At 42.7% G+C, this 17,085-nt stretch overlaps 2 protein-coding genes across 4 annotated transcripts; one reads left to right on the top strand and one right to left on the bottom strand.

Annotated features, from left to right (window-relative positions):
* The first annotated feature begins 80 nt into the window (after positions 1-80).
* On the top strand, positions 81-4,722 carry LOC110859389 (calponin homology domain-containing protein DDB_G0272472). The gene is made up of 4 exons (XM_022108337.2): positions 81-757; positions 1,079-1,299; positions 2,749-3,166; positions 3,240-4,722. The coding sequence occupies exons 1-4, from the start codon at positions 633-635 to the stop codon at positions 4,537-4,539; spliced, it is 2,064 nt and encodes a 687-aa protein (XP_021964029.2). The 5' UTR covers positions 81-632; the 3' UTR covers positions 4,540-4,722.
* LOC110859268 (serine/threonine-protein kinase SIK3 homolog) lies at positions 4,602-14,407 on the bottom strand. Of its 3 annotated transcripts, none has more exons than XM_022108177.2 (21): positions 14,171-14,407; positions 13,158-13,958; positions 9,097-9,213; positions 8,898-8,961; positions 8,742-8,779; positions 8,554-8,677; positions 8,415-8,463; positions 8,177-8,252; positions 8,040-8,091; positions 7,898-7,961; positions 7,764-7,803; positions 7,625-7,693; positions 7,195-7,521; positions 7,013-7,111; positions 6,800-6,902; positions 6,488-6,696; positions 6,324-6,339; positions 5,964-6,152; positions 5,665-5,783; positions 5,349-5,582; positions 4,602-5,258 (listed from the first exon to the last, which is right to left on the bottom strand). In XM_022108177.2, exons 2-21 carry the CDS (start codon positions 13,284-13,286, stop codon positions 5,076-5,078), a joined length of 2,301 nt encoding a protein of 766 aa, XP_021963869.1. In that variant the 5' UTR covers positions 13,287-13,958; positions 14,171-14,407; the 3' UTR covers positions 4,602-5,075. The 3 variants fall into 3 exon arrangements, with proteins under 3 accessions (XP_021963869.1, XP_021963868.1, XP_021963870.1); XM_022108176.2 differs by having other exon boundaries at positions 6,788-6,902; XM_022108178.2 differs by lacking the exon at positions 5,964-6,152 and having other exon boundaries at positions 6,788-6,902.
* Between the last annotated feature and the right edge of the window lie 2,678 nt (positions 14,408-17,085).

Here is a 17,085-nt window from a genome sequence, read left to right on the forward strand (position 1 = left end):
AAGCCTCTCATTCTATCCACACAGTGCGTACAAGGAAAATGATAATAACACAACGAACTTCATCTCGCAGTGAATGACATTGTTGCATCTCTCTCTATTGCGTGGTTTGTGCGTGAAGAATGGGAGTGCAGATTAAAATTAAAGAGGTGCAGGATTTTTGGAGAGTCGTGCGAACTGTTAGTTTGATCCATACTTGGCACGATGATGCTGGTTGTTGTGTATGTGGGTAGCAGCCTTTGTATACAACCAATATGCATGCGTACATGGGGATGGGGGAGGAAATGTAAATTATTGAAGCTACAGGTGTGATAGTAATCGAGTGGTACTGAAAGCGGAACCGTAACGCACCTTGGCTCCGGAAACGACTCCCCAAAAAATCTCTTGCTTGGTATCCAGGTAGCGGAGCGTAAACAAAGTGGAATTGATGGATACATAAATATTTGTGGAAGCATAAACTCGCATGTGGCAGGTGTAAATTGAGAAGAATAGAGTGGTCACTTGTTATTTATTTACGGCCATGGTCATCTGAAACTGCTACTGCTGGTGTTTTATTGGTTGGTTAGACAGGTTGGTTATTTATTCTTCAGAGTGACTCGGGGTGACATGGAGGGCATGTGAGGACCACGGAAATCATGGCAGCCTTGGACGCAATTATTCGTGAGTATGTGAGAGCCGAGTTGGTGACGACTAATAATGACAACAATCTCACTTCCGTGGAGGGCAGCAACACTAACTATGTAAAAGAGCTGCATGAATGGTGAGTTTCCTGCTAGTAACTTTAAGTAGTACGGTCAGGCCTGTCGCGCCTCTCCACCCTAATGCAACGAAGCAACCCCCAAATTTTGGTCGTTCATGTACTACATGACTCCAACCCCACGTGGGAGCAATCATAAGGGTTCGTATTTTTGAAGTTGCTTCCAAAAATTATATAAAATACGAACCCTTATGATTGCTCCCACGTGGGGTTTGAGTCATGTAGTACATGAACGACCAAAATTTGGGGGTTGCTTCGTTGCATTAGGGTGGAGAGGCGCGACAGGCCTGAGTACGGTAACCGAATGTATTCTTCCCCTGATAGCTTGGAGCGTCGGGGCGTGATGCGCGAACTGCAGGCCTTTCTGCGACAAAAGTTGGTCTTTCTTCTGGGTGAGAAGTGGCCTCACCTCGTGTCACGTGATGGTGGTGGGGGTGGAACCGTCATCAGTCCCACCGTCCTCCCTCTTTTCCTGGACTTTCTCCGTTCCCGAAAGCTGCTCTTCACCCTCTCTGTCCTTGCTGGGGAGCTGGGCCTTCAACCAGGTTCCAATAACACCCATTTTCCCATGCCCACTCATGTTTCACCACAAAAATATTTTATCATTGACGAAAAAACATTTTAACGGGAAAAACTCCCGAAAATCTATGTTTTAAATATTTCGTAAATGGCACTTTTACAACTATTTAAATTTCGCAACTTGTCCTACATAAATATACCACATATGTACACATGCTTAGTCGTGTACACATGCTTCGTGCTTTTGATTCGATATCCCACAAGCTTTTAATTGATAAATTGCGTCACATTTATCATTTCCCAGAATACCTTATAGTCATAATTTCGGATTACCTGAAAAACAGACACATTAAAATTAAACTAGGGAACTTTATATCTGACTCTTTCCCTATATATGCATCTGTCCCCCAAGGGTCAAAAATTGGACCAATTCTATTTAATTTATTTATATTTATATTTAATTTAAACTTGAAGGTCACAAGGATGTATTTGCTGATGATATTTCGTCATTAGTGTCCCATAAAAACTTTGACACACTTCAAAAAATAGCAATTGAAAGGATTGAAATCCTGCATGCATGGTGTAACTTAAACTGCATGAAAATAAACTGGACTAAGTCCCATTTTATGATTTTTAGAAATAGTCGCACGAAAAAAATACCCCATTTGGATTCAATAAAAACGGTAAATTTTGAAATAACCAGGGTCTCTGAATTTAAATATTTAGGGGTCTGGTTAGATGAGGAGTTAAGGTTCGACGTGCATGCAGATAAAATTATTAACAAAATTACACCTCGTATTCATTATCTGCTGAAACTCAAAAGGAAAATTCCTACCGATAAGTTTCATCTAATCTTCAACGCAATTGTAATGTCTTGTCTTGAATATGGTATTCAAATATGGGCTGGATCTTCCAGTACCACTTTAACACGCGTCCAAAAAGTCGTAAATAACTGTCTCAGATCTTGGGTTTCTCCACGTATTATTAACATAAATGTATTATATGAAATGTTTAATTTACTTAAGTTAGATGAGTACCCAAACTACTATCTTTCCCTTTTTGCTAAAAGTTTTACAAATGATTATAAAATATATATTCCTAAATTACTTCAAAATTTTGTTACTATTCATGGATCGGTTCATGAAACAAGGTCCACAAATTGTTTCGTTATTCCACCACACAAAACTGTGCTCTTTGAAAAAAGTGTTAAATATAGGTTAATAAAATTTTGGAATGAACTACCAAATGAAATTAAAGATGAAAAAAATCTTGATGTCTTCAAATTCAAGTTGACGGCGTATATTTTAAAAAGGAGATGTTAATCTTAAGCTTGAAATTAAATATACTACAAATTAAGTATTTAGTTAAATGTCAATGGTTGGAAATCAGCATGTTATCACGTTGTTACCTTTTGACAATAAAGACTTATTATTATTATTATTATATGGTCATGGCTTGTTTTGGTATTGACGCAGATGACGCCTCGGCCTCTACGCCCTTTGGGAAGGTGGGCTGTTCCGAAGCGGAGGAATTGCTCGAGGGGTGTGGTCTGCCCAGAGACTCTCCTGGAAGCCGGGCAGCCCTCCGCAAGTATTGTGAGGAGCAAGAGGGGAGGAACGTGTCCCTCTTGGAGTGTGGTCTAGAACAGCTCGTCAAGGAACAAAAGGACAGCGTATCATCTGAGAGGAGAAGAGATGCTGATTGTGAGGACGACAACCTGGTCTCGTCAAGTTATCAGAAACCTTGCCACGTCCGGTCCAAAGGGATTGAAGAGGTGGTTTTCGCTAGAAACAGCACAGACAAGGTGAAAGCTGGCGTGGAAGAACGTTTGCACGCTATTCAAATAGGGCTGGAAAAGGACAAAAATATCCAACTTCAAATGGCTATCAACAAGTACTTACAATTAAATTGACACGCATCCCTTCTCACACCAATTTTTGTTAATTTTTCCATTTGATTCGATCAGTTTTCGAGAGAAGGAGGAGGCCAAGATCCGCCAAGAGCTGGAGACGCGAATGGAGTTTGAATTGCTGTCGAAGGAAAAGGAGCTGCTGAGCGTGGCCAAGGAACGGGCTGAGGTATTTAGAGAAGCGTTAGCTGCAGAAAAGGCGGCCTGGGAGGAGGAAAAAGAACGGGAGGAGAGGAGGTTGGCAGAAAGGAGAAAGAAACAACTGGACCAAGAGAAGGAAGAGGCGAAAACTGCGAGGTCACCCAGACCACGGCCAACAGAAATAGAAAGTGCTAAGAGCCAAGAACTTTTACCCACCAGAGACTACCAGCACTACCCAGTTCCCCCTCCAAATAACAGAAGAGACCCGATTTCGGAGATGGATCGAGACAAGATTGCGTTTCTCCAGTACAATTTGGAGCAACAAAGTCAAGAAATCCGAGACTTGAGGCAACAGCTCCATGGAACGACCAATTTACAGCAAGCACCCCCACCATCTACATCCTCTCTGACCGACCTTGTTCATTTTCTGAGCGCTTCCAAGAAGCGGTGCCTCGTCATTGAGGAGGAGTCTCGACGGGTGGACTCGAAACTGACGGAACTCAGAGCGAGTCGGAGCAAACCCCTCCCTCTGGATCTCAAGAATCGTCGCCCAACACAAGCAGCACAAGCAGCGTCGACTCTCATCTCACGACTTTCACTCCTGAACCCACCCTTGCTGCACCCCGTAATCACTCCGTTGAACATTCCCCTTCTCCCTCCCTCTTTCTACCAACTTTCAAGTAGTAACAACAAGGTCCCAACCCCTGCACAAACTCCAACCAGGTCTAACCACCCCCAAGAAACGCCAAAGTCTCCCAAAAAGGTATCAGCAGATTTGTCACCAATCAGTCAGAAATCGGTGACCTCTTTACCAGAAAACTCATCCGCTCTCACTAAAGTGCAGAATGAGTTCAAGCTTGCCAAGGCATTGAGTGGGGGTGCTCTCTCGTTTGAGAAAGTGTTGACCTCGTCCTCAGAGGCAGAAGAGCTGACCCCCAAAAAATCTCCACAACAAAGCAGCACTGCGAGATTAATGAAGTCTCCTCCACCCCATTCAGCCCAATCCACCTCGACGAGCGCAATCAGACGAAGAATCAGTTTCAGCGATGACAATCGAGTAGAAAATGATGACGACCATGATAAGGGAGAGGAACCCGTCAAACTGCTCCCGGACAATGACATCAACACAAACTCGGAGAGAAGTTTGTCCATCTCGCAACTCTCTGGGCCCAAGAGCAGAGGAGGAGGCGATGACTCTGACTTTTGGAACCTCTAATTATGCCGGTGTACATACAAAGTGCTGAGAGAAAGCAATTAATTAGACGCATGCATATTAGATATGTGTTCAACTTGTAATTTAATCATGTTGTACGTAAAAGCGTTCCTCCTTCCCGTTGTTGAGAAGGTCACACATTCAATAATAATAATAAATAACAGTTCGGTTTGTCTTCTTTAACAACAAGGATTGACGGCGACAAGGCTGATAATTGTTTAATCATAATGATAACAGCAAGTGTGGTTTTTTATTGAACACTTGGAACAATTATATTAAGAAATTATGGAAAGGTTCTCGCTTTCTCTCTCGCTCTTATTGTTCGTTCGTGGTCACGCTGATCCTGCTGCTACATATACGACTGCGGTAACTGCGTTGTAAAGAAGAGGAGGAAGAAGGAGAAGACGTGTGATGTTGTTTAATGATGATGGAATAAACTGAGCAGAAGGAGAAGAAGTAATTGTACGAGAGCAATAACTTTATACGCACGTATATATGTATGTAGTTTCGTAAATCTAAAGTTAAAATGCTACTGTGGATCACGCCGTGGAGAGTGGGATTTCGGGTTCGTTATTATTTGCTTGTGGATGTGGTGGGGGTCTCCCGATCCCAATCCCCAAAGTTATGGAAGGTCGTCTGCTAGCGTCCTGATCTTGGAGGAGATACACAGGCAAACATCCAGTCTCATCCGTCACCGATATCTCGGGGTAGGGGAATCCAGTCTGAAGAGAGAGAAAATTGTAAGGCTTAATTCATTCCTAAATGTTTAATGGAAATCTGTATCAGAGACTAGAATAGAGGAATGTCCTTACCGTGGGGTCTATCTGTTTAAGAACAGCGTGCTCCTGAATCATTGCGAGCTGCTGTTGTTGTGCGAAGGGGCTGGGTGGCCCAGGACCGTAGAGGTGAAGCCCTTGCAACCCTTGAGAAATATCGGGTGGAAGGGGGGATACGGAATGCGGGATCAAAGGCGAATCTAGAGGTTGGAATAATCTGACAGGGGATGAGGGCGACGAGGAGGTCGCAGAGTGGCGTCGGTCGTCTCGCTATAGCACATCAATGCAGATTAATCAATGTGTGTGTGGTTTACTGAAATTGAACAGAGTTATTTTTTTTGCAAGTGCATACCATGCCCGCCTGCATCTTTGCTAGTCTAGGAGAGGATGGACATGTTCCCTCGCTACCTCGCCGTACAGGGGAATACCTTTCACAGTTCATGTGGCACAGCTCCTTGTACGACTCACGACCTGTGCCCAAAAACCACAAACACAACAATATCAACACAACATGTACCACGAGCTCACTGTTTCCACTGTATTTGGTCGCTTAGCGTCGAGGTCAAAAGAAAAAAAGGAACAGCCAGATAAGAAAATCAAGAAAACAAATTCTAAATAAAAGGATTAAAATAAAACAAATGATAAAAAAACCTTGGGGAAATAGTCTGTATCGTCGCGGGTTTGGTTGTATTCTGGAGAGGGTGTGGTGGAAGAGGCGTCTAGAGTGCGAGGGGTAAGGAATCATTCCTCCAGCTCCAGCCTGGCTCGACCCCGTGTAGCCTCCACTCATAGGATAGGAGGGAGGGCCCATGTATAAACGGTGTGACTCCGGGTCAACCACTTTGTTCAAACGTAGAAGGAGGAAAAGGTAACAAATAAAGTGAATAACAAAAAAAATTAAAACAGTAATCGATGAACGTCAAAAAATTAGTTAACACGAAAGACTGATAAGCTTTGTATGCATGCAACTGCACAAAATTTAAGTATTCATATGGAATATGAAGGACCTACCTGGGGGCCTTTCGACCTGGGAAATAACAAAAAAAAATATTAATTTCTTGTGCAAAAATTCTACATTTGCAGCCTTTAATGTTGCACACTTCTGAACGCTAGGTACCCTTAGTACGAAATTATAACCCCTTTTCAACTACTAATTCAATAATTGTCATATTTACCACTGTGATCAGGCCTGTACGGCGACTCCTGCCACGGAATTCTTCTTCTGGCGTGGTTGCGTAAGTTGCGTCACGACGAAGCACACCCGTCGATAATTGCTCGCGAGAGGAGGGATGACTCCAGCCACCATCACAAACTGGGGGTGGTTGTTTGTCCTTCTGCTGAAGATTAGCACCACCATCTGAGGCCCGACGACCAAACCCAGATGCTATAGTGTTTTTAAATAAATAATGGATTTATGAAATTAGCAGAAATTGAATGCAGATTAAAAGTAATAATCTGTGAGTGAGATTCTTTACAGATTGACTCACTGTTCTCCATGCTCGGTGGTGGTTTCAACAAGTGTTGATCCTTAACGCTTTCAACTAGCGGAATCTGATCATCATTCATTCGAGTGACGTTAACAGGAAGGCCCTGAAAGGAAGTACACCACACACGTTACATGCATAAAAAATAAACAAGAAAATTGCCAGAGAAAGCCGAGACAAGATAAAATGTAGTTTTTTAAATTTTGTTCGTCTTACTTGAGGTAGATCGACAGTATGACGTCGTCCTTGGTGAGATTGAGTTTCTTGTCTTGGTAAAATGTCTTGTGCTCTTCCTTCTACACGCATCTCGTCAAACTAGAAGAATCACACACAATGCACAGATTCAAGTTATTCGGAAAATTGTACGAAAAGAGAAGTAGTAGAAGTAGTGACTTTACCTTCTCGTAAATCTGCGAGTCGTTGAGGAAGAGGTGGATTTCTGGCATTTGTGGGTCGACTCTCTCCACGACGCCCGTCGTGATTGAAGCTTTCCTTTGGACGGGGTGGTGAAGGGTGAAATAGGTCGGGCTGGGGGATTCCTGCTCTGTCAGTTTCTCGTGCAGGAGGAGGTTGTATATTGCACAGATGTGGTCAAACCGCTCCTCCTGGATGGACTGAAGGATTGCGTCCTTGGTCAGGCCGGGGAGACACGCCATCTGGTCTATTATTGACTCGTCCAAGCACAAAGAAGGCTTATCCTCGTACCGGATGGGTGTCGCTCCATTCTAGCAAAAAAATGACCGTATTTCGTAAAGCTTTATGAGTTGCACCCAAACCCATCACAACAACATCAATATCATGCGCGCATGTATGAACTGTTGAGCATACCAAAACGTGACCTGCTATCCACTTGTGAGCGAAAATCTGAGGAATGTTCAGTCTTTTGGAGCTATCGACCTGAATTTAAGCAAATGTTAGTTAATACTGTCATCCATAGGAGTTGTTCTTTACTGTAAAGCTTACTAACCACGAGCATATGTCGTATCAAACTTTCGCAGGCGGTAGACCTGGTTTCACACAGAGAAACAAAGGCATCATCATTGGCACCCCATTTGGAGCTCGCAGACATACTAGCCGTTAACTCCAATGCAAAATACTTACATGAAAAATGGAATGCGGAATTTCCCAGAAGTCACTCGATTTCGAAGGCTCTGAAGCGTTGAGCCTTTTGAAATATATTTACAAATTTAGATATTGTGCCAGTTTGTCTTTCGAAAAAGTTATATATAACAAAAACACCTACCGTCGAAAGGTAAAGCACCACAAACTAACACATAAAGAACTACGCCCAGACTCTGTAAAATAAATTTACATTTACATTTACAAGATCATTGGGACAGATTTAGGGAGAAGACGAAGGGGACAGACGTACGTACGTACCCATATATCCGCCCTCGGGCCGTTATAGCTCTTGCCCTCAAAGAGCTCCGGAGCAGCATATGGAGGGGAACCACACCTAAGGTCACAATAACTGCATATAAATGGGCGAAGTACTAATGATAAATAATCTTAAATTTATATTCAAAAGCTAAAAATTGGTCATATAGGTCATATCATCAAAACACTATAATACATATCTAAACATATATATAAACATATATATTTGGTAACAACATACCATGTTGAAAGCAAATCCCCCTCCTTGTACTCGTTACAAAATCCGAAATCTATGCCGAAAGAAAGTAAATAACAGAGCCATCAATGCATTGCATATGTACATATTGTTGCATCTTGCACTCGAGGTAGCTATTTAGTACCTGCTAATTTGATATTGTTGTTTCTATCGAGGAGTAAATTTTCCGCTTTGAGATCACGATGAACAACGCCTTCGGTGTGGCAGTAGTGCACAGCATGAAGGATTTGGGTGAAGAGCCGCCGTGCCTGTAACCGTGCATTCAATCTTTGTTTAATGCTCAACGTATAATAAAATTTCAGTTACACTCGCCTCATCCTCACTCATCCGCCCATTCATCACGAGGAAATCTGAAAGAAGAGAAAGTCGTCAGACCACAACCATTCCTACTCATCTTTCGCATACGGAGATGACTCAGAGAGTGAAAAACTGAGTGAAGGCCTTGCACTGCATTTGCCAATATCTCACCAAAGATTTCTCCCCGACTCGCATACTCAGTCACGAGGTAGATAACTTTCTCCGTCTCCATCACCTGCAACAGAAAGAGAGAGTTGAGACGACTGCATGCTTGTCGTGGTGATGGTGGTGAACATGACCATGAATGATTTCTCTCCTCCTTTTTTCTAACCCTCTCTAGAAGAGCTGCATGAGGAGCTGGATGAATTACCTGGTAGAGTCGAATAATGTGAGGATGGTGAAGTCTTCGCATAACATGAATCTCTCGAAACACCTTCTTCAAGTTCTCTGGAGTCAACTTGGTCTTGTCCACGATCTTGATGGCCACCTGCAACACACCACATTCTATCATACTTCATCCTAAAAAGTAGTGTATGTGTATAAATAATACGCTCCATGTACGATCAATTCGGAGGGTTCGATGGGATCGATATCGAGTACGTAGTATCGTGTCGCAATGTGGAATTAATTAATTAGTATTCATCCAGTAGTTGGTCAACCACATCGTAGCGAATAATATGCAAATTAAAAGCCATGCTCATCTCATCTCGTCTCATTAGAATAACAGCAATAATGATGTCCGCTACAAGGGTTACAATCCACAGGACGAGAGATGGAGAAGACAGTCACTTTCACTTTCATCAGTCCCATGGCTGGCTGTGCGACGAAAGGGTGATGATTGATGAAGCATGTAATTTTGACATTACTTGGTTGAGCGAAAGAGGAGTTAATTGCAGAAGGTGAGATGATGATGAGTCAAGGTTCACCCACCGAATGCATACTCGTGCTCATGGTCGTGGTCGTGTTGCTAGCAAGTCCGTCCCGAAGGAGGAAGGAAAAGCCGCATGGAAAGGAAACTGACGCAAGCAAGTGAATGAAGCAACGTACGTACATGCTTACATACGTACGTACGTACATGCAAGACGGGATAGAGGGAAAGTAAGGCAAAAGCCGGTCTCTGCTGCTGCTGCAAGGGAGCAGTCATAAGCCCACATTCCAAACGGGGGCTACCCGGTAGCCACGGCCAGTCCTTACGACCACGGCGACTCTGGATGGATGAGCCCCAAGTGAGTCCGGAGCATGGTTCGGGAGCAGGTGGTTGGGACTCGGATTTGCGTCACATCTAGTCACACGGACGTCATTCCAAAACAAAGTCTGAGAAATATCCAACAACCAACTCCATTTCACTGTGAGAAAGAGAAACTCTGGCTGCCGACGATGCCTATCTATCTACCTGCATGCCATGCACAACACACGCATCCACACATCACCTTCGTCAACTCAAAAATGCCAATGTCAGAGAAAGAGAGGGAGGGAAATGAGGGAATGAATACCAGGACCGCGTGTGTTTCTCTCAGGCCGCTGCTTGATAGGCATGGAACGTCCAACAACTTTCCTCAGCAGGCACTTTCACCAGTAACTAGCCGTCATCCAAATGCCTAGTCCATCACAAATGCATCATCGCCAACTTTTAAATCTCAACTCAGCATCAACCGACCGACTGGATGGAGAGATGGATGGAGACTATGGAGAGGTCGGGACGAGGAGATGAAAACAGAGAAAGTCGTGTGTTGTGAACTTGAAGCCTCTTTTGATCCATCCAACAAGCATGAAACAACATGAAACAAAGATTCGATAACGCAAAGTGGAGCCACATACACACATACGAGTGGAAGTATATTCGTAGAAAAGAACGAATGATTAAAGTACGTACGTATGCACATAGGCGGAAGAGCGACATGTATTTTTGACTCATCCTACCAGCTCTCTGCTCTTTGAGACCTCCGGTGAAGCGGAAGTAAAGGAAGCAAATCAAATCATAGGGCTTATTAAGCGTGTCCCCCATCGATAATGGTAATGAGGAGAGGATGATGGGAGTACTAGTAGGACAAGGAAATACTACTAATGGCTTCGTTTTATCAATAATTTAATGAGCAGCCAACAACCGGTGGAAGGGAAGGAAAGAACGAGGAGAAAGAAGAAAATGCCAAAGTCCACCACGCTGGTTGATATGACTGGACAAAATGGAATAGAATTGGATTATAGCCAGTCCTTATTCCCTCTAAAACACTACCCTCTCGCTACATTATTGTCGATTCGTCCTCGGCCATATTATGCAACAACTCTTGCCTGATTCATGTATGTCTACAACAGCCCGATCCCATCCATAATTTACTCTATTCCAGTTAAACATCACGTTGGTCTTGCCGCTCTTATTAATTTGTTAAACTGACGAGTTGACCACAATATGAAATAAATATGCATATATGACCACCGCAGTGAAACAGCCTAGGTCAGGTTTCCATCCACTGAACCACTCTTTTTCCACAATTAAATTGTCATGAAAGCCCACTCACTACTGACGATGCCTAGAATACTCATACATACATCAGTACAACATCATGCGTAATATGCCCTGTCGTCGTCGTTGTTTGTGGTTTGGTTACTTTGGTTGTTGCAGGCTGGCAAGATAGTTGGATAGAGTATGATATATGTATGTCTGGGGAACGATCACTATACACTGCTTCGTGGTTATTTGTCTTATTGTCTTTGGTGGATGGAAAGGCAAATTATGGGTGCTGTTGTCTCCAAAAAGTGAAAGCCAGCATGAATCAGGAATGGTGCATGACGACGGTTGGATTTTAATCGACGACTCCTCAACTTATCAAGCATTCAAAACGGAGAGAAGGAGACTCGCTCTCCGTTTCGTGACTCTCATTTGTATTGCTTTAATAAATCGATATGCTGATTAATATTACATTCGATACTACAATACGATGCGATACTGATGGCAGAGAAGAACTATGGATGCAACACACACATTTTGCAAACAATAACAAAACATAATGGTTGATAATGGGAATTGTAGTAATGGATTTGTGTATGCACGTTACAATTGTATGTGGCGTAGTGGGTCGTTCTCTGGAGAGAGAGAGAGAGAGAGAGAGACGTGTGCAATTTATAGCAATATCTTTTTAGTTACTATTATGTACTATACTATGTATGCGACAACAGCATAACGAACTATTATGCAATTAGCATGCACTCCACTTGAAGGAACAAATGTTCGAAATCACTACATGCGGTGATAAGATAACGAGAACAAAGTGTAGGAGACGAATTATACAAAAAATGATGGATTGGGAGATATGAACCAAGTCTTAAGAATAATTGACAAACAAACGACTAAACCGGTGGACATAAAATGGGGGTACCATGTCACTTAAATTCAGCTCATTACACAAACTAGTGGGTCCCTCGCCCTTATTTGGAGCATTTGTTTGGATTATAATAATGTGAATTGAACTGCTGAATAGTAGGGAGGGGGGAGATAAGCCCAGGGCAGCATCTCAAATGGTGCATATGCTTGTGTTTTGTATGGGAGGGTGGGTGGTTATTGTGGTGCTTATCGTGCTGATAACTGTCGTGGTGGTGGTCTATGCCATTGTGTTGAAAGGTTAAAAACCTACAGCGTGCTTAGCCCGAGTCAGGGTCAGACAGAGTCCGCTTCTAAATAAATTTTTGACAGATCCTTCTAAACAATAATTTGGTCATTATTATGATGATATATGCTCAGATTCGTACGCAAATGTGATGAATTCCCCGAATATCAGTTTTTTACGACTATTCCCAATATTCGGCACTAACGACCCCGCTCGACCTATATCACCCCCACCATCAACCACTTGACCCATTTTTCTGATCTTAAAATTTACCTCCTCGTTCGCCCCATGCGTACTAAGTTTCAAGTCGATAGGATTAGTTTACTACAGTTATCGGACATGATGACGGACAGACATTGATGGTTCCATAAGCCCTGACTATGGCTAAAAATTGATTTATATAAGAGCTGTAAGTCGAGCAGATAATCCAGTCCTACTCAAATTGGTCTTTGGTCTGGACAAAGAAAGACACCACAAATGTTGAAAAGAATGATCCACTTCCACTCCCCCATAACGAAACATCATCGGCTACATGCCATTGGTGTGAATATATGAACGAGATGAATGCATATGCAATAATAGGCATTAGTGATATGTGAGGAGAGATGAGCTATGCAAGTGAACAAGCCAGCAAAAAACTTGAGCCACACTTGACTCCCTTGAGTAAAAAACGCTTAAAAAATAATAACAACATTCAACCAAGGCAAAAGGATGCATGGATGGATAAGCAATATGCATAATATGTACATACGCGGTGGGTCGGTGGTGGTGATCTAATAGCCCGATGAATTAAATCTGACTGACTGACTGACTGAGTATTAAAACTAACCTTGGACTTGGTGATGATGTGCGTGGCTAATTTAACAACGGCGAAATTTCCTTTGCCAATCGTCTTCTCCATCTCGTAGTAGCCCACCCGGACCAAACTCTCGACCTTGGTAGCTTCATCCTCATTCATTTTCGATGGGGAAGAAGGGACGGAGAGGGGGTGTGGCTGCGGAGTGACGAAATGGGTTCACGACGAGCAGTCGCCTTCTGGAGGGTGTGGTGGTCTCTTGTTCTCTGCAGACCCACACCCTTCACCCTCCCACCAAGAACAACAATTTTGGTAACAATGAGAGGAGCAAGAACTTGACACAGGTGGAGGGTCACTCATCGAACCACACACTTTTATTCGTCTAGGGTCACAATCTTATAATTGCTTTCTTCTATCCACGCCAAGACGCTGCCACCTTCACTGACACACCGCTGCTGCTGCACTTTCGACGCAATAATACTCCTCTCATAACTGCAAAGCCAACTGACCGATTGTCTGGGATTAAAAAAAAATGACTGGTCGTAATTATTTGTAATTGTCTTCTTCGCTTGAATGGTGGTGACGACGACGACGACGAAATAAAAGTGACTAGATACTTAGTATTATATTATCAACTGCAGGAACGTTAGTAGTAGGAAGTGTGCAGAAGCGGCATACTGATCAGTTCAGATCAGATTGATTTCTGATTCTTTAAATCGTCACATGGCCTATTTTGGTAACGACGAGGACATGTGTAGAGAATCATACTTTCCTTGCGTCCCGTGGACCAAAATTCCAGACCGTACAAGTTATTCATTCCAGGTATCCAGCTCACTGAAAGGAAAGGTATTAATACTTTAAGAAATTGGCCATCAATAAACTAATTCTTTTAATAAAGTCGCTAAAAATATAAAAAGTAAAATTTAGTAGAAGGAAAGAAGCATAACAACCTCAACTGCTCACTTATTACGAATAATAAATGGCAAGTATTTACTTGTCATAAGTATAAGATCATTTAATCTGACTGATTGTTCGTAAAATCTTACCAGGGCTAGATGGCTGATAATTCTTTTTAACTGACTGACGTTCCAGAGAGTAGAGTTAATGTTTTCTTGACACAGCTCAGTCAGCTGGAGACGACACTTCAAGCCAAAAAGAAATTAAACAAACCGAGTGCATAGCCAAAAAGAAGCAATTTCTTGGTGATGTTTGGCTGGCTGGAGGCTGCTGCTGCTGGTGAAAAGTGAGAGATGTGAGCTGGATCTAAGCCTGTTTGTGAATGAAAACACAAACCGTTCGGTCCTGCTGCTCAATACCACTCTCTCTCTCTCTCACATTCTTGTCCAAGTGGAGAAGAAAGCACAGAGGAGTGGGGGCATCCAGTCCTCACGGCGCCTCCAGATGACCCCCACGCTTGTACACCCCATGACGCCAGTAGTGGTCATTCGTCCTGGCTTCACCTCTTCCAAACCGATCACCATTTCCCAGCCAACTTGGACCTCCTTTGTCCTTTATCCACGGTGGGGGGGGGCTATATGCATGGCTTTGAAGTGCAGGTCGGATGGCACGTGTGGGGCACGTTTTACATTTCTTCGTCATCATGAGATAGTGGAGATTGCATTGCAAATCGATGTAGATCGCTTCGCATTCACACATCGCATTAGAGATATTGCAGATTGGTTGCATGATGATTGAGATTTCCATCTCCTCTTTCACATAATATATTCCTCATCATGGAAAAAATGGCAAGTATTGTACATATTTCGTCTTCTTGCTGGACAATGGAAGTTGGAATAGTTTTTGCATCAAATAAAAATGAAAAACACCGCGCATGAAATCTGGATTTGTCTGAATTGGTCTGGATTTTGCAACCTCATTATTATCGCTCCTGGCACTCTGCTGCTGTAATATGTAACTCTATCTCATGCATTTTAGGATCATGATGCTATGAAATCACAGTAACACACAGTAATAAATAACACACGGCACCATACCGATCGAAAATCTTCCACTGCATACTAATATATCAGAGAAGAGAACGATTGCAAACGGAGGACTGGCTGGGACAAAATTTAAATTTTCTCATATCCCATTTACACCACTCCTAAATCATCTCTGCTGCTGGATACTGATCATCATGATGACGATAAATGTGGGTTAAATTATGTTGTAATGAAATTAACGGGCGTTCATACGATTTCACGCTGCTGTTCTCACCTTCTCCACTTCCATACATACATATTATTCTGGGGTACTCGCTGAATCTACACAATGGAAATGCTTGGAGTGGAATAAGCTTGATTTTCCTTCTACCTGTGGCTACCAGCCTAGTTCTCACCCACGGTCATGAACTTGACCCCATCTCCTCCCCACTCTTGAATTGTCCTCCAACTGTACAGATGGGAATAATTAGTACCATTGTGATAGACATGCATGCGCAGTTGTAGCGTTTGGTTAATTAGAAAGGTATGCGAGAGTTTGGTCATGATCTTCACATTGATCATGTCCAATCAAATCCATCAACATGATTATTTAGCACACATTTCTATCTCATGGCATCATATGTCATCTGCACTATGAGTTTCACAGATATGATATGCAAATACTTGTATGCATGCTTGCTTATCCACATTTTCTCCTTATCTGGCTCAGATATCACACATAACACCAAATGTCCATGAGTGCAGGCTTATCGAACCCTTATACATAATTGTGTTGTCAAATCAAACACAACTTGTGTGGAAATACCGCACCGCACAATATGCAATGTTTGTATGTGTCCAAGTTTATGGTCAGACGTGATTCGAGATATGATGTACAGTACACGAAACCACGCTGCAGATGGTCAATGGGGTCATGAACTACGTAATGACAACAATAACAATAAATAGCATAGGCCCAACAATCCAGCCAAGGAAAGTCTCAATCAGACCCACTTGAAAAAAAACGGTGGAATGTCAGAGTCATCATCATGATCCCCATAAATTGCATAAAAGTGGCCACGCGGTCAGGATGAGTAGACCTTATTTGCACTTGATAAGGGCCAAAAATGAGATCTTTTTAAAAGAGGACTTAACTTGTTAAATCTTCACTACATATGCAAGTCTCGAGGGAGGAAAACAGTGAACGTAACGAAAGGAGCTGTAAGTAGAATCTACAGTTTCGACTGCAAAATGAGAATAGCAAAATAGTGCAAAATGAGAATTGCACTGATGATCCTGTATTCGCGACTTCGCGTGGAGCAAGCAGTTTGACTTTTGCTCTCGTTTCCGTTCCTTCCTTTGTCACTCGTTCGTCTTCTTGGTTTCCATCCTAAAATCCATTATTTACATGCATGCCTTACGTAAGTACGTATATAAACTCAACGATCTCCAAAGTAAGTAGCAAAAATTAGTGTTCTTGTTTAATGTAGTAGTTGCTTCCATCCTCAGTTACATATGTTATTGACTTGAGTAATCCCGAAATGTTCAAACCATAAATCAGAAAAGAATCTAGATTCACTAGGCCTAGTCTGGACTGAAGCACGAGAATGAGCGTCGTGGACCGTTGTCCTCCCTCAATTTCAAGTTCATCCCGCAATCGAGGCATGCTCTGGAGTACATCGCTCTGGAGAGCTTCACAACTATTTACACAGCTCTAGATGTTTCATTCTCATGCAAATTCCACCTCTGGCATGGCGTCATCCTCTCCTACGCCTCATTTTCATCACAATGACGACCAGGTAATTATGCAACAGGCAGACATGCTACATGATAGATTCGTATGCACTAAAACTCCACCTCAAAAGGGTCGCACCATGGTCGCACTGAGAAATTGGAAGAAATTAAAGTCCGTACTCCCGATCCTCTTCATCCACCAACGACCGCCTTCACTCGCAGGCTGGCATGATTTCAAACTTGCAAATAGTTTTATGATAAGTAGTTTGATGGACCAAGGAAAAGTGGACATGTGATCAAGTGGA

The sequence above is a fragment of the Folsomia candida genome, unplaced genomic scaffold, assembly GCF_002217175.1.
Source record: "Folsomia candida strain VU population unplaced genomic scaffold, ASM221717v1 Fcan01_Sc025, whole genome shotgun sequence".
Lineage (NCBI taxonomy): Eukaryota > Metazoa > Arthropoda > Collembola > Entomobryomorpha > Isotomidae > Folsomia > Folsomia candida.

Coding starts and splice junctions, on each gene's coding strand:
- LOC110859389 (XM_022108337.2), top strand. CDS start 633: ATGGCAGCCTTGGACGCAATTATTCGTGAGTATGTGAGAGCCGAGTTG. Junction 758..1,078: donor GTAAAAGAGCTGCATGAATG/GTGAGTTTCCTG, acceptor TTCCCCTGATAG/CTTGGAGCGTCGGGGCGTGA. Junction 1,300..2,748: donor GGAGCTGGGCCTTCAACCAG/GTTCCAATAACA, acceptor GTATTGACGCAG/ATGACGCCTCGGCCTCTACG.
- LOC110859268 (XM_022108176.2), bottom strand. CDS start 13,286: ATGAATGAGGATGAAGCTACCAAGGTCGAGAGTTTGGTCCGGGTGGGC. Junction 9,214..13,157: donor ACATCATCACCAAGTCCAAG/GTTAGTTTTAAT, acceptor GGTGTGTTGCAG/GTGGCCATCAAGATCGTGGA. Junction 8,780..8,897: donor GAGTCGGGGAGAAATCTTTG/GTGAGATATTGG, acceptor CTCTTCTTTCAG/ATTTCCTCGTGATGAATGGG.